We start from the raw sequence: 17,658 nt of genomic DNA on the forward strand, positions 1-17,658 counted from the left end.
TACCTTCTCCTGGGCTCTTTTTCTTCTTTGGTTTGCCTTGTCCAACTGTGTTGGGTTTTGTTTTATCTTATTGCATTTTATCTCTAAGAAGCCTGTTCTTTTCTAATGAGAGACAGACCAGGTTAACAGTTGCTAAAACTCCATAGAGTTTTCAAATCTAGAAACTTTGAAGTCTCTAGGCAGATTATATTACTTATTGTCTGCTTATTTCTTAAGGGGATACATTGGTTTATTCCTGGAGAATCTATGTTTTTACACTTGGTAAAATGTAATTAAAAGTTATTGACATGTCTATAGTATAGATGTGTCTTTAGATCTAGGAAAATACATTGGCAGGCATGGATGAGATATAAAAATATTCTCCAAAAAATTACTATGATTCTTAATATACAAATATAGTTAATAACATTAAAGTAATATTCCAGTTACAATTAGTAATCATTAAGAATGATTATCTGACCATAATGATGTTTGGATCCTTCTTGCTGTTCTTTATGCTGCCATGCTACTTTCTGTCCTCCATAGTTGGCATTATAGCCATGGGTCCCAGGGAACCACCCTGCCAGTTTCTGGCAAAGCGAGTGCTCTGTAATAGTGGGAAAGAACAGACAGTTCTAGACTTCAAGATAAAATTTTGAATATAGCTTATAACAGAATACCAATTATTACATCTTATCATACATGAAACTGGCTTTAAATGTTTATATATGTGCATCCCGTATGTGTAGGTAGAGTCAAGGAACTAAAAAGAGGTTCATGAAAGGAAAAAGAACAAAGGAAACAAAGAAAAAAACGGGCTTTGCAGGAACACAGTGAGAAGCTAATAGAGCATTTGATTTGGATGTTAAGGGTGTAAAGGATATAGTTGTGGGGGAGGGGAAAATCATCCAAAACTAAGTATATATGGAAATGCCATCAGGGAACCTGTTTGTATGTTGGTTAAAAATGAACAGGAGATAGATGATGAGGCATACAAGTAGTTTATGTAATATTATAACTCGATCCATTTAAAAATGAGATATCAGGATTATTTTAAGATTTTATTTAATATGTGTTGGAACCAAGAAATCAGGAAATTTACTGGAACAGTAGATCTGAGGCTATATCGTATGTCATTGACCAAGTAGAGCCAGCTAGCTGAGAATAAAGCTAGGAGGTTGGGGAAAGGCCTAAGATCTTAAAGTCTGTTTACAGTTTCTTCATTCATATTAAAGGTGGGGACAGGAATAGTTACTCTTTTCCTAAAAATCCTTATATACTTACAGCACAAGTTATAAATTATTACATTATAGTATAAAGAATGTGTCAGGTTTTTTACCTAAACTTTATTTGCGGGAGTCTCATTTAAAATGTTTTCCATTTTTAAAAGGCATTCTAAATGTAATGTATTTAAATTAAAATTTAATTTTATTTCGCCTTTCCTCTATCCTTCCTTCAGCATGACTACTCTCTAGTTGATGGCCTCGTTAATTTTGAAAATTATACTTACACATATATGATGCACAAGTGGATGGGACTTCCTTGCCTATGTTATTCTAGTCTCATTTTTCCTTTCTTCCCTTGTTTCTATGTACATGTAACCAAGTTTCTTTCATTAGTAGTGGACCTGTTAGCCAGTTTATCACTGACACTGTTGCTCTGAAGAATTATGTTTGCACTTCGAGGAGCTACTCTTATCTAAATAGTAAAAAGCCACAAGAAAAGTATGGAATACTAAGAAACCATTTGAGAATTGTTTTCATTACTCATCAGTTTTCGCATGTAATCCACAAGGCAAGTCATAAAAACAAAAACAGTTGTAGTTGGCCTAAAATTTAAAAATTAGAATAAATCTTAAAATTAAGATTGCATTCTCAGTACTTATTCACTAAAATTCCTTAATAAACCTTTATGGTACATTGGTAAAAGTAGTGTTTCTAAGGCATTCACTGGACTATCTTATCGTTGATACTTCAGGGCTTATGTAATTATATGCTGGGTAGTTTAGTAATATAATTCAGAAGCACAATCAGTAGTTTAGTAATATGCTACAATTTCTATTTTACTGTTTTCATTTCCTTTCTGAAGTGTAAGGTTTACAAACTTTGTTTATGTGATTAAAAGGCACTTCGTATTTTAATTAAAAATATTTATGTAAAAATATTTTTGGATAACATCTAAAATAATTATAGGTATGTTCATCCTTTGGTCAAAAATTAGAAAAAGTTCAAAGTAATATGATTTTATATAGACTTATATAAATTTATGTTGGAGGAATAAGGCACATAGACATGTCAACCCTAGCATCTCAACTAATCTCTTGTACCTTGAGGAAAGAGAGGATAATCTGTAGGAAACAAATAATGAATTATAGTGATATAGGAAACAGGTGAATTCGAGTGTCTGAGGTAGCCAATTAAATGAAGAAAAGGAGGTGATAGCTATTACTTAAGTAATAGCAGTCTACTACTGAGAAACCAGCTCTTCCTCACCTGGGTGTCATGTCCCCATAAAGAGTATCTTCTTTAGATAATAATAGTAGTAAAGGAATTCCTAGTTACAACACTTCCAAGGAATTCATGAGTTTAAGAATTTCAGTTTACTACCATTGCATACCATTACTTCTGTGAGAAAATATGCCTTATCGAATTGCAGTACAATCTGGATGATATCAAATTTTACTAAGAATTGAAAATGATTTCCTAGAGGCAGCTGCACATTTTGGTCACTACACGTATGTGTTCTGTAAAACACAGTGGACTGATATCTCAGTTGTATTGTTTGGGGTTTGGGGGTGTGGACAGCACTGGGAATTGAACCCAAGGTTTGGCTTATGCTAAACAAACACTGCGACACAGCTACACCTTGAACCTGCTGCATTTCTTACTAGGGCACTTTTGTGCCATGCCGTAAGAAGCTATCCTCAGTCATTCTTCTGGTGGATAGTACTGAAAGTTGTCTGCTTCAGTTCCATTCACCTTGTTACTTCTCATATTCCAAGAGTTAAAATAACATCTTTTTATGTCATCAAAGAACAATGCCCCCAAGACAACATGAAGATACAAACCACAAATATCATTTCCACTGCATTCTGAAAGACAAAGTAAATCACTTGTCCATCCTAGAATCAATAGGATGGAGAAACATACCTTTTAAAGATGATTTTTAGACTTTTTATATTTTAGATTGCCTATAGAAGCCAGTGGGGTCAGATACACAAGACCTGGAGTTACAGATACGTATAAAAATAACCTTAGATGGGTGCTGTAACCCAAAATCTGATCCTCTAAAAGAGTAGAACGTACTCTTAACTGCAGCCATCTCTCGAGCTTTGTTGATACTTTTACGAATGGAAGGAATTTGTGCCAATTTCTATTAAGCAACCTTCCAAATGAGGTCTGCTTTGGAAAACATAGATAACCAAAGAAATCAAGGAGGAGAAACTGGCTACTTTAAAGAGTCATGTTGAGACTAAATATAAAATGGTATACAACCCAGTCCCTGCACATAAGTATTCTTCAGGTGTGAATGAGAATGATAGTCAACGAATTAAAAGTAATGTTGAGGAACCAGTGGTGATCTTTGATTTGGGAAAGTGAAACTTGAGTACTACTATTTTAGAACAGTTACTATGGAGTGTTGAAAGCCTCAGTATGCAATAGGGAGAAACTAGGAAAACAGGGACTATCAGATTTAATAAACTAGATGTAATAAAGACTTGAATCACAAGGAAAAAAGACTTGGAACAAAAAACATTTTGTAGAATGAATGACTTGTCTTAACTGATTTGGTATGATAAAGGGAAAGTTTTAGAAGAGAAGAAATGGAAAAAAGTTACTTGCAATTCCTTTCATAAAATAAATGTCTCACACAAGTGCTAATAATAATAGCATACTAACATCAAGAATTAAAACATAGTAAAACATGAACCAAATCTGATTCTCTACTTCATGCATGTTATTTACAGTTGTATAAGCTCTGCTATGCTGTGAATAGAAAATGGTCTATTTTCTTTAGAACACAAATTCAGTATCATATTTTTAACCTAGTGTGGTCCTTAGTTTTGTGTTTACCTGGACTCATTGTATTCTATATTAGTTCTTATAAGCCAGTGAGGAATGGCATTCTGTCATGCTTGCCCAATATAATATTACATTTTCTCCTCATATTTCTGTGTTGGTTTATTTTCAGTATTTTTTTGCCCGATATTTCTTGTTTTGGAGGAATGTGCAGGACACATGTTTCTATTCTCCCTTTCATACTAGAACAGCATAGCTCCCATCACTATGAATGAACCTTACAAAGGGCAACTTTCCAGCATGTTAAAGCTGGCAGATAATTTCTGTACAGGTCTATGACATTTCTTTCAGGAAGGACTTCTACTGAGCAAAGAGGCCTTCATGTATATCAGTGCAGTATTTAGATTTTTACAATAATATCCTTGATATATCCTCCTTCCCTTCCTTCTAGTAAGCACCATTACCTACCTCGTGCCATTTAGTGCTTAGATAGTGGAGATGCTATAGTGAAGAAGATGTAAGGGAGAAGCCTGAAATAGCTGGCACCTGGGAGGCTCTGCCAATGCATGACAGATACAGAGGGGACACACTCTGCTAACCCTTGAACTAAGCACAGGGTCCCCAATGGAGGAGCTAGAGAAAGGACCCAAGGAGCTGAAGGGGTTTGCAGTGCCATAGGAGGAACAACAATTTGAACCATCCAGTACCACAGAGCTCCCAGGGACTAAACCACCAACCAAAGAGTACACATGGAGGGACCCATGGCTCCAGATGCATATTCAGCAAAGGATGGATTTGTTGGACATCAAAGAGAGGTCCTGAGAAGGCTAGATGCCCTAATATAGGGGAATGCCAGAACAGTGAAGTGGGAGTGGGTGAATTGGTGAGCAAGAGGTGGGGGGATAGGTTGGGGGTTTTCTGGGGAGGACCAGGAAAGGGGACATTTGGTATGCAAATAAAGAATATATATATATAATAAAAATATATATAATAAGAAAATTTTGTCATTTTTCCAACTGAGTGTTAGTTCCATGGAGGTGGGACCCCTTTACCCACCTCCATGGAACTAACACTCATTTGGAAAAATGACAAAATTTAAATGTTAATGGATATAGTTTTTTGGATGAATAGAATGAAAATGAAGAGATAGAGGGTTCTGGAGCAAAGAAAAAGACTGAAAATCTGACCTTGATGAAAATAGATTAACTTCTAGAAGAAACTGTTGTAATAAATAATCATAAAACAAAATCAAAGCTTTAAAAATTAAAAATAACATTGTTGGGATTAATCTGTCTTTATAAGGATTAGAATATAAGGCCAAGGAATTTCCTAGAACACAAAATGCATATATTTCTGATTCCTGAGAAAAAAGGCATATATTTTTTAAAAAGTCCATTAACTTTTCAGTATTATCCACTAAAATATGTAAATAATGCATACCTAAACTCATTCTCATGAAATTTATGAAAAAAATATAAGATCTGAAGGCTTCTAAAGAGAACTCAAAGTTCTCAAAAACAATATATGGCCTGCCTGCAATGGGTAAGGATGTTGCTGCCGCTGAAACTGATTCCTTTAGGTGCTACACACAATAGATATTCTGAGGGGACACTTACCCTGAATTTAGGAGTGAAACTAAGTTATGATTATGATGCTAATTCTAGAGGAAGTACAATCATGTCAACAAATTATTAAAACTAAAACCATTTACCATATAAGAACCATTTAAATATTTATGTTCCTAAAAGGAGATTGTAAAATTTTAAGATCACATAATTCTTTACATAGAAACATGAGAGTTTTATGCCAAAGACCAGCTTTGACAACACAGGGTAAACTGAGGCAGGCAGCAAGATGTGACATTGGCGATTAGGGTTGGTGCTAAGAGCAGCTGATGCCACCCCTGCTCTCCTTTCCCACTACGTGCTGACAGTGGTGGGCAATGTACAGGGTCAGCACTACTGACAGAACAGAATTATCTAGGGCTGGCAACAATGCCCAGGGAGAAACACTGAACTCTTTTAACTCTTAATGTAACCACAAAAAAGAAAAACACCTCCATGTGCACGCACAAACACACACACACACACACACACACACACACACACACACAGCAGCAGCAGCCAGGTCTGACCATGTTTCATCAATTTCACAAGTACACATGTTTATGTACATACACATATACCTACATATGTATGTACACACAAATAGTATATATAAATTGGATGAATGGCACAGCGTAGCAACAGCCATGCTTAATTTTTTTCTCTTACCTTTTTATACTTTTTTTAAATAAAATTACCTCAGATAAAATGTACACAGGAGGGAGTTACAGAAGGTTGTTGATAGTTCAAAGCTGTATTTCATTCTAAAGCTCTTTACAAGTTCAAAGCATCAGTTTCATATGGCCTTGTTTTATCAAAATGTACACCTGTGTCTACATCCTTGGACCTGACCTAGAATGAATGTTCTTCCTTGAAAACAAATCTGTCCCAAGACTATTTCTCCTCTTAGAAACAATTTATGAAAGCTTATTGTATTCCTTATTATACAGCCTTTATTCTGAGGATGGGGCACATTCTAATCTTGATTCTAACACTTTCTTCCTAAAAATTATTTGAATCAAATCATGAATTCTATGAAGTCATTAATGTATCTAAACAGCATTAAGTCATCAAAATTCATCTTTATGTTGATCTGCAGGAAATTTTCCCAATAATATAGGCTGTCACCTGGAACGAAGTTACACTAGGCTATAGGTACTGAGGGTCTTCTGTTGTTTACTTATACCAAGACAAATAATTGAAAGCACATCCACAAAAAAGCAACCCTGGGATGTATCTGGGGCTTCACTGGAGTGTACCCATTGCAACAGAGCAAGGCTATGAACTGTCTCCAGGGAGTGCACTTAACCACTGTAGCTCTTCCTGCATGGAATCGCCAGTTTTATGTAGTATGTAAAATATCTTATTTAAATTGAAGTAATCTCAGTAAACCTTAGCAGTAACTTATTCATATGTACGAATAGCTTAGTGTACATTTAAAAAGGGAAGAGGGTGAATGAGTGCTGTGACTTACAGTATTATGTCCTCAGTAATGGCTCTAATATAGACAAATAGAACTAGAAGGAAAATAGAACAATTCCAGATAGAGATTCAAATATTTTAATCTTACAATGTAGTGGGTAATAAAGAATAAAAATAAAGCAATCAAGATAAAATGCAATGAAATGATTTCAAGGGGCATGAAAGGAAACAGGAAGGGACTACAGAGGACAGAGGTCAAAAAGCAATGACGTTACATGGTGTGATTATTATATCTTAATTTATCTGCTATTGCTCATTTGGGTTCCTGCTGAGTTGGCACTGTATTAATAAAAGCTGCAAATGTATTATTGTACAATTTTTGTCATCATTTTTGGTCATTTTACTCTGCCATCAGAAACGACCTGAGTTAACAGTCTTATATATGCCATAACAGAAGATAATTAGTGCTTTCAATTTTAGCCAATCTAATGGGAGAGTCAAATTGGCCTGGCACATATTACCTACTTGAGGTTTTCTAGCTTCTTTGTATTTTCTGACTTTTATGTCTTTGATCCTAGATTTATAATTAATTTCCAAATTTGTCTCGTAGTTAAAAAACATTCTGTATGATTTCAGTCAGGCCTTTTAGATTTATTATTTTCCTTTTTGTGTCTGAGCATTTTGTCTGCATGCATGCATTCAGTGCCTGCAGAGGTCAGAAGAGGCTATCTGACCATGAAACTAAACTCATGTATGCTTGGGAACCACCACTTCAGTGCTAGTAAATAAACCAGAGCTTGGTCCTCTGCAGGAGCAATTAAGTGCTCTTAACCTCAGAGCCAGGTCTCCAGCACTAGTCAGGCCTTTAATAAATTTACTGAGATTTGTTTTGTGGGTCAGTGTAAAAGTACTGTACATGTGAATAATCAATGTGCACTTGAACGTTTGGATGAACTTTTAAATTGGTGCTCTAATTAGCTTCACTTAATTAATAGTACTGACCAAGACATTTACATCTTTACACATATTTTACTTTTCAGATCTCCTAACAATAAGTACAAATTTGTATAAGGTCTGTTTTTCTTTTTAATTCTTTCAGGGTGTTTTGATGTCGTTTCTTATATATTTTAAAGCCGATTGTTTCTGTACAAGTATTTTCTTCTTTTGTTGGATATGTGAGAATATCTGTGCAGTTTCTGTTTATTTCTGAAGTATATAATGTGTTGGGTTCACAGCGTGACAGGGATTTACCAAAGGGTAATTGAATTGAACTGAACTGAATCAAATTGAATTGAATTGAATCTTGACTCTTGTACTTGAAATGTTCTTGACTCTTGTTCTTTACATGAAATGCTGGACTTCTGAGTTGATACATGGAGTGAGATAAAAATTTGGGGGAGAGAATGTATTTTGTAAGTGATCAAGACACAACTTTTCCTTGAGAGTCATTATAGAATTGCATAGAATTATTTTCCCAAAACTCACATATATAAATTTCACCTTCCATGTGATATTTAGAATTAGGACCACCAATGACCTGACCAACTCAGTTCCAGAGAGCTATCACCACACGTTTGTGATGTGATGTTTCAGGTATAATACATCTATGAAGAAGAAAGTAGGCCATCAACAGACATAGTCTCAATCAGCACTGTCTTGTAAGACATTCCTGTTTCTGGAACTTTCTATTATTTAGAAGCCATCTAGCTTATATTATTTATAGCAGTTCAAGGTATCTAAGATCACACATTATGAAAATCTGTACCTACATAACAAGCCAAGTGTGGTGGCTCATGCCGGGAGAAGAGAAAGGGAAGCCTCTGTCTTGCTGGTCAGCATCAGGTTGAACAACACTGTCTTAAAAATAAATGCGTGGGGGAAGACACCTCTAGCCTCTTCCCATGTATGTATGGTAAGTGCACCTTCACTCACAAATGCACCCAGACATGAACATGCACACTCTTGTATACCACACACAAATAACAGAAAGAAAAATGTAAAAGAATAAGTTAACAGAGGTACTTCAGTAATCCTATGAAAGTAAGGCAGGGATCAGTGAAATATAAAACAAAAATACATGAAATCAACAAAACTAATCGCTGAGTCTTTGAAAAAGGAAATTTTCTACACTCCTACTAAGACTCTTAAATAATCCAAGGTAGACTTCACCTTTATAAATCTGTTAATACAGTTTACCTGAGAAAATGTAGTGATTTCAATAGGCTCAGAAAAAAAACCTCCACAATTAAAAGACATTTTTGGCAAACTGGAAGTATATCCTGGTAAATGAATAATCAAAACTCTCCCACAACTAAATCATCTTTTAAGTTTTATTTCTATATACAGAGTTATAGATATGTGTGTGTGCATATAGATGGAAAAAGAGGTTGAGGTTCAATGTCTTCCTATCTTATTTTTTTAATTCAAATAGTTTTATATCACTTTCTCTCTTCCCTTTACTTCAGCTCTTCCCACCTTCCCTAGAATCTTATATATATTACCTACTGCTGCTTCATTTTTGTTAATATGCATGAGGTTTCAAGGTTGACTATCCTGCAGATTCCTATAGTGTTGATCTTTACATTGGCTATAGTTGTGGTTTTCTGTGATGGTCACCACTTGTTGTTAAGAGAGCTTTCTTTAACAAAGGATGGTAGGAACACTTATCTAGCAGAGGTAGCCTCCCACAAAAAGCATTGTAAGATTACAGCATTGTAAGGGCTGTAAGCTTCCAGACCATAGTAGTAAGGAGCCCTAATTTATAGTTTCAGTTAGGGTCTTTTACTTAGAGTTTATCAATTGGTTAGGCTATACATAGAGCCTCCAGAATCTTCCTGTAACCACTTTGAGCACTGGGATTGCTGATTTATGCTGCTAGACCTGGAGTTTTATATGTGTAATGGCTATAATCAGATTCTTATCCTTGCTTGGCAAAGATTTTCTTTAGCTATTGAACTAACTCTCCAGCCCCACATATATCACTTGAAATTGTTTTGTCATTCCTGTTATAACTAGTTGCAAAACAAAGAGTATTTCCTTTGGTCACTTTGCTATTTATTAATGAAACTGAGTATAGTCAGCATGAATAACATTTCCAAGTAACAAAGGGTTTACTATTAACAGAAACATCCAAACTAGAATTACATATGGGCAGTACATTTGGATTCTCATCTACTGAAGACTAAAGGACACTATAAAGACACTGGTAGATTAAGGAAGTTGGGTGTAATTGTGCAGATATGCTGAATATATAAGTTAATTTTATTTTAAAATACCTTCAATAGGGATGGAGATATTGCATAGCAGTTAAGAGTGCTTGTTCTCGTAGAGGACCTGAGTTCAGTCCCCAGCGCAGACATGGCAGATGACAATCCTACATAACACTAGTTCTGAGTATCACCATCTTTTGGGCCTCCTAGGCACCATACACTTACATTCAGGCAAAACTCTTATATACAATAAAAATTTTTTTAAAAAAGGTTAGATCTTTTATAATGAAAACAATAAAAATGTTAACTGAAAACTTCTGACAAAAATGCTTTCAAAATGTAGGTCTACTTGTATGTGTGCAACATGTATGCAGGTCTTCAAGGAAGCTAGGAGAGGGTGTTAGAGCCTTCAGAGCTGGAATTAGAGGGACTGTGATCTGCCTTTGTAGGTGCTGGGAGCTTAACCTGGGGACTCCGGAAAAGTAGCAAGTGCTCTTAACTGCTGAGCCACTTCTCCAACCCCAAATGTATAAAGTTTTTGTAGAAGGAATTGAATATGAGCAAAGCAGAAAAGACATGTGGTTTTGTGGACTCTTTTCTCTTTATTATGTTGCACTGTGATGGCACAGAGACTTACTTTCATGAATATTACTCCTTAGTTTGAAAGACACATAAAGCTTTTCTAGCCACACTACTCCAGATGGTCAGTCAAAACATCTCATTCTATATCAGGTGACTTACTAAGCCAGACTGTTCTCATATATACTGTATTATAATTTCAACCGTTCCTTTTTAAGTCTTAAAGCAAAAAGTGAAAGTTTTACATCTTTTTTTTTTTTGCAGACTTTACCTTCAAAAGAAGAATTTTTAAATACCACACAGATGCCTTACATGGGATCACCTTTAAGTTGGAACAATTGGGAAGAGAGTTCCAAGTCTCACCTGTTAAGAGAACATGTTTCAAAACTAGATTCCTCTTTTCATCCTGTGTTGTCATTGCCATCAGGTAAGCTACCTCATAAATAAAAGAGTATTTTCTATAATGAAATAAAATCTTATAAGGACAGGCAATCTCTGAAAGTTGTTTTTGGTTATTTTTGCAGAGGGGGAGATTGTTGAGATGGGGCTTCACTATGTAGTCCTGGAACTATTTATGTGTACTAAGCACATTGGATATTTTGTTTAATTCTCATAACTCCATGAGAGCACATTATATTGTTTTCATCTTACACATGAGCATATTAAATAAACTTGGAGAGGTTTATTTCCATCCTAGATAACTCAGCTATTGAACTTTGGAGCCAGGAGCTGAGGTAACTGATCACCAGACTCACATAGCTATTATCCTTTATGTTAATTTATTATTAAGTAATTTGCTTTTCTCTTAATTTAACTTTGAGACATGAAATAGCCTCATTCTAAATTGTAACTCTGAAATGATATCAATATAATATTTATATTTATCCTTCAGATCTAACGTATCCAATTCTAGTAAGCTAGCTCCTTTATATTTACAAGGTAAAGCTTCTTGCATTTGACAAAAATCTTAATCCTTACTTTGATACTAAACAGGTGCTGGAAGTATAAATAAATCCCTCGTGGTAATTATATTCTAGTTTTAATAGTATATATAAATATAAAATATATACAAATATAAACAAAATAACTTTCTAAAGTCCTAAAGGTACTTTAGAAAGGAACATAGGAACAACAAGGGTCTTCTCCAGTTACACTCTGTTTCTAACACTTACAGTGGTAGAACAGATGGTATTTTTTTTAGCCCATGGTAAGTCTTTAGAAGAACAAGGTTATATTCAGGCAACTGGAAGACAAAATCTTGAAAAGCTTAAGCAATGTTTTAAAGCATAGTATTTAATTTTTTTCATTTTTGCATCAAATTACTTAGACTTTCTATTGTATGAATACGTGTTGTCATTTAAGTCCTGAACCAGGCTAGATGATGCACCCCTTTAATCTCAGAATTGGGGAGACAGATGTAGGCAAATTTCTGTGATTTTTTTGAGGCTAACCTGACCCAAATAGCAAGCTCCAGGCCAGTTAGGGTTATATAGTGAGATACTGTCTCAAAAACAATACTAATAAAGCAAAACTGTTGAGAAAGTAGTTCAACTCACTGTGTAAAATCCAACATATTTTCAGTCTCTCCTGATATAGGTGTTCATAAATAATTCTGTGCATTGCTGACTAAACATTCAATAGGTTTAAAAACGAAGTTCCCTAAAAACTGTTTCTCAGGGAAAGTATATGTATCTATTCATGCTTTTAAAAAATATTTTATGTTCATATTCGATAAAACTTTTATTCATATTTTATGTGTTTGTATGTTACATGGTGTATGCATGCCACGATATGTGTATAGGTAAGAGAGCAATACTCTGGAGTCACTTTTTTCTGTACCCCATGTTGTCATGCTTGATGGGAGTGTCTTTATTTGCTAAACTATCTCACTGGCCTAGGTTTTACATTTACTAATGAAAACACTCTTGATTAATAAGTAGTTTGATATGGGTGGCTTAACAGGTAAAATGCACTCTCCACAGCCTGACAACCCTAGTTCAATCCGGGGATCCACATGGCAGAAGGAAAATCTAACTTCCATGAAGGAGGTCCCATCTGACGTCCACTTGCCCATGTTGTGGACCCTGTACAAGCCCACCCCTCTCACACACAATAAATAATGTGGGAAAATATACAGCACACCTTATCTGTACCGTGGCTTCTCTTTTAGTATAAAATCCACCAACATTTTCAACTGAATTTCCATAAGTCTCTGTCTGAAGGAAGAGAACTTCTCGGTGGATGTTAGTCTTTATACAAGTAGCTTTAGTTATAAAATAAAATAATGTGAAACTTGATGTTTCATGCATTCTGTTTATAAAGGTGTTTAACAACTAGCACCATATAAAAATAATTTTTATTTTTTAAATATTTTTGTAAAATTTTGTGGTGCATTTGTGAGACTTGTAACATACTCAGAATTGTTCATATACTAGTTTGTTTGTTAACTATACCTAATCAGTAACATTATAAACATATTTACTAACCTTCTGATAAAAGTATTGTGATACTTTTACTTCACAAAATTCTTATTGTTTAAATTTTTTCTTAAGTTTATGTGCTATTTATTAAAAAGAAAGAAAATTAGTATTAGGCTATGGAAAGTGGTGTTTACCAAAAATAATTTTCTACTTTTTTGCAGAAATTCCTCTTCATCTTCATTTTGAGACATTATTCAAGAAGACCGACATGAAAGGAGAGCTTGCTGAAAATAAACTTGTAGGTGACTGTGTCTTGTCGCCACCACCTGGTATGTCCCATTCACATCTGTGTGCGCTTGCACATGCTTTTATACATTGTCTACATTCAGTTTTTTTGCATTCTAAGTAAATAAAATTTAAGAAAAGAATAAATGCAAATCCTTAATTTTTAATACTTTTCTATAAGTCACACATACACACAGAGAACCATGTTTAATGGCCTACTGTTTGAGGTCCTTGGTCCCAGGACATGAGGCAGGGAGGGAAAGGGTGGAATTTGAGAAGGAGTGGGAGGAGGGAAATGAATAAACAATGAATGAATGTTATATAAAGAAAAAGTTATAAATAGCAAAGTCTTCTTACATGGTAAAATTAAGGATCCTAATGCTTTTTATTAGCTCAGATATTTAGTGCCTGTAAGTTCTCTAGTAGACATGATCTGAATGTGCTGCATAGCTCATCTAGAACACTGAAGGGGGAAAGCAACACAAACGTAACTGGTAGTGCTGAAACTGCAGTTCAACCAAGGAGGGACTCATCAGAAAGCACACAACAGATTTTATCTTCCTTATACTCGAGTATAATCATGAAGTGATCTGAGAACCACTCTAATATATAGTACTGTTAATTTTTCTGAGTAAAAGATTTTATACACTTAAAACATAAATCACAATAAATTATAGTTGGCTTGAATAATTTTAAATAAATAAATACATAAATTTTAAATAAATAAAAATTTATACAATAAACCTCAAGGAAATTATATTAAACTGTTTATGAGTGCTTTGTAAAGGAATTGTCTATGCTTAGGAATAATATGAAATGAAAAAAAATCAACATACTCTGACTGTCTGCAATGCTGTATATTTAGTATCGAAAGAAAGCAAACATTATTTCCAAGTAAAACATATCTACATGCAAAAATAAGTAGATGTTAAGTGGGTTTTATAATAAAATCCAGCCATTTTAGAGCTGAGGAGGGAGGCTGTGGGTTGCTCAGTATCCAAAAGTCCTGATCAGTTAAGACCACTGGACAGCAAAGGGAGAAAACCAACAAAAATATCCCCACCAGCTTATATAATTACAGTAGTAATTACACAGAATATGTGAAGGAACAAAGTCTTCATTCAATGGTAATGTCTCTAGAACAAACAAGGGTTTACATTAACTTTAATAATTTATAGCTCTGCAGAGACAACATGAAAGATGCTACTCTATGAGGGAATAAACTGCTGTGGTTATAAGACACTTCCTACCTTAAATGTCTGCTTTCTGTGTCTCACTGAATTCAGAGAATCTTAATTTGAATCACAAAAGGGTTTTGTTGTTTTTCTTTTGATTTTTGGGATAGGGTTTCCGTTTGCAATGGCTTGTCCTTGAACAAACTCAAGAGATCTGCCTTCTTCTCCCTTCCCAGTACTGAGACAAAAGGCATGTTCTGCTCAATACACTTGGCAAGAAAGTATTTTTAAAGTTAACTTCCCCCCCCCCTCTACAATTCTAGCACTCAGGGAGGGTGACAGAGGATTGCCAGGATTAAGGAAGTCTGTACTTCAATAATTATTCCAGGCCACAGTGGGACAGAGTGAGACAGCTCTGCTGTCCTTACCTCTTGGTCACCTTGTCTCAGCCTCTTAAATCCTGTGGTTCTTGGTGTTCGCCACCAGGCCTGGCTGAAATATTCTCTTTAAACAAAATTATTCTGACGTTTGTCTCAGAGAAAATGTTGAAAGATAGCAAATATAATTTTTAAAAGATCAAAAGAAAGTGTCATGTATTAAAATGCCTTATAGTTATAATCACTAAAGTATGGTGATACTGAATAAAAGGAAGTCAATTCATATAAACTAAGGCCCAAGGCCAAGACACAGACAAAAAGACTTACTGTTTATTCCTAAAGTGTAGAAAGGAGGCTTAGTCAATAAATATAAGTGACAAGGGGCTAAAGATAGTTTAGCAGTTAAGAGCATGTGTTTCTGCAGAAGATCGGAGTTCAGTTCCTAGCACCCATGTGGTAGCTTACAACCATCTGTAACTGCAGTTGCAGAGAAACCTTATGTCCTTTCTGACCTCTGTATGTACCAGACATGCAGATGACACACATACATACGGACAAAACAACCATACACATAAATCTTTAAGCCAATGAGAAGAATGCTTGATGTAGTCTTATATGCCAACAGTATCTAAAGGCACTTTAAACTATATTTGGTACTTTAAACAAAACGCTGGTATTATTCTTGAATACAAATCACAGCAAGGTACAGCTAGAGAGCAGAGTGAATAGGCCAAAGGCTGTGCACTGAATAATTAACTGCCTTTTATTGGTACTCAGTATAATTCAATACTGACTAAGGTCTGTTCTCATATAGTTTATTAAAACAAATTTGAGATGACTCCTTATATTAGAATCAGAAAAACTAGATATCCCTGGTGATAATTAGAAAGAAAACAAAAATATAACATTTACTGAGGACTTGTGTTAGACAGTTTGGGAATATCAAGCTATTGCTAAGTTGAAATATTTTAAATAGTTTCTATCACTACAATAAAAACAATACTCTTAAATACTTAAAATAGCACAAGGATTGATACAGGCCATTTAGGAGGCACTAAAATTCACTTATAAGACTCTTAAAACTAAAATCACCACTTATGTACTTACAGAGAATATTTACTGAACTGCAAACTTTGAATTATGATTCAAATTTTCTTTAGTAAAATCTAGTCTAATCTTAAATATGTCTTACTTCAGAAATGTCTCTGCATTTTGTGATCATGTAAGATTAGTAACAACTTAAATTATGACAGAATTATGTTAATTGGTTAAGTAAACACTACAATATGCAATTTTAGAAAATATCTTAAACTGCACTTAAGGATGGAAACAAAATAGGTTGCTCCTTGCAATGGAATGGAATTTTATAAATGTATATTTTTTTCAATTATAGTCATGTAAAACCTATTAACTCATATTCAATATAAATAATCTGTTAAAATTCTGATGAAGTAATTAGTTACACACACTTAAAAAGAATTTAACAAAGACAGGTAGATAATCCAAATATGAACATGGATTTTTTTGTTGTATATTTAATATTTTCATTTTTAGTAATACCTATAGTCACTTAACTATACCTATACTTTATCAGTTATTTTTAAGATTCATGCTGACATATGACACATAAAAGGTTGGCAAAAGAGATGAAATAAGATTATTCATGTTAAAGAGAGGTGCAAAATTCATGGGAGATCATTATTAAAGAGTCTCTTTTTGTATTTTAAAGTTTTTCATAATAAAAAAATCAAAATGCCTAGAGCAAGGAACAACCTATGCTTAAGGCGATATAAGTAGTACTATAAAATATAGGTTATGGTCAGGAACTTCTATATGACATAGTTCTACTCATTGAGGTTAATTCTGAGAATAAATTCTTTTTTAAAAATATAGAAATATGATATTCTGAAGACTGTAATAGTAGTTGTTTGTGATAGTGGTAAAAGCTCATGTCTAGCAGCTACAGAATACCTAATATTCAGAGAAATGTTACACAACTGAACAATAATGAAGAATAAGGTATGAGAGAACAATACTTACATACTTATATTCTAATTTAAATTATCATTTCACGTTTGACATGTGCAGATTATAAAATGTACATATTTTTGAAAGGAAATATGCAAAAATGAATATATACATATTTTGTTTCTTCTAATAGTGATCATGCAGTATAAATATTAGGCAACAATTGAAACTGAACCTAGCAATAATATAGTAATGTCATATGGCATATGTAATGGAAAATTTAAACATATGAGTTAGAATATACTTGAGTTTCATGTTGCTTTACTACTAGGCAAATCAATGCAATATTCTTTTGTGTTTTATCAGTTTCTTTTTCCTATTCTTATTCCCTACCATTCACAACTCAAATGAGCATTACGATTCTTTCTATGCCTAAAAGTAGAGTTTCACATTGGGAAGATCTTTGTGCTAAGATACTATTAAATGCTGAAAAATACATAAAGCACCAGAAATTTCTCTCTCTCTCTCTCAAGAAGAAAGTCAACAAAATAACTCTTACAGGGCAAGATGTAAAGATGCATGATAAGTCTATAATAGCTTTTCCTAAGGCAAAAAAAAAAA

At 34.2% G+C, this 17,658-nt stretch overlaps 1 protein-coding gene across 8 annotated transcripts in view; it reads left to right on the forward strand.

The window, feature by feature from the left end:
• Kansl1l (KAT8 regulatory NSL complex subunit 1 like) overlaps positions 1-17,658 on the forward strand; it is a 99,766-nt gene that overhangs the window by 69,110 nt on the left and 12,998 nt on the right. For all 8 annotated transcript variants that reach the window (XM_052193560.1, XM_052193563.1, XM_052193566.1 and 5 more), the window contains exons 7-8: positions 11,077-11,239; positions 13,454-13,561. In XM_052193560.1, coding sequence (XP_052049520.1) covers positions 11,077-11,239; positions 13,454-13,561 — 271 coding nt within the window. The remainder of the gene's footprint in view (positions 1-11,076; positions 11,240-13,453; positions 13,562-17,658) is intronic.

This window comes from Apodemus sylvaticus, chromosome 9, assembly GCF_947179515.1.
Source record: "Apodemus sylvaticus chromosome 9, mApoSyl1.1, whole genome shotgun sequence".
NCBI classification, from domain to species: domain Eukaryota; kingdom Metazoa; phylum Chordata; class Mammalia; order Rodentia; family Muridae; genus Apodemus; species Apodemus sylvaticus.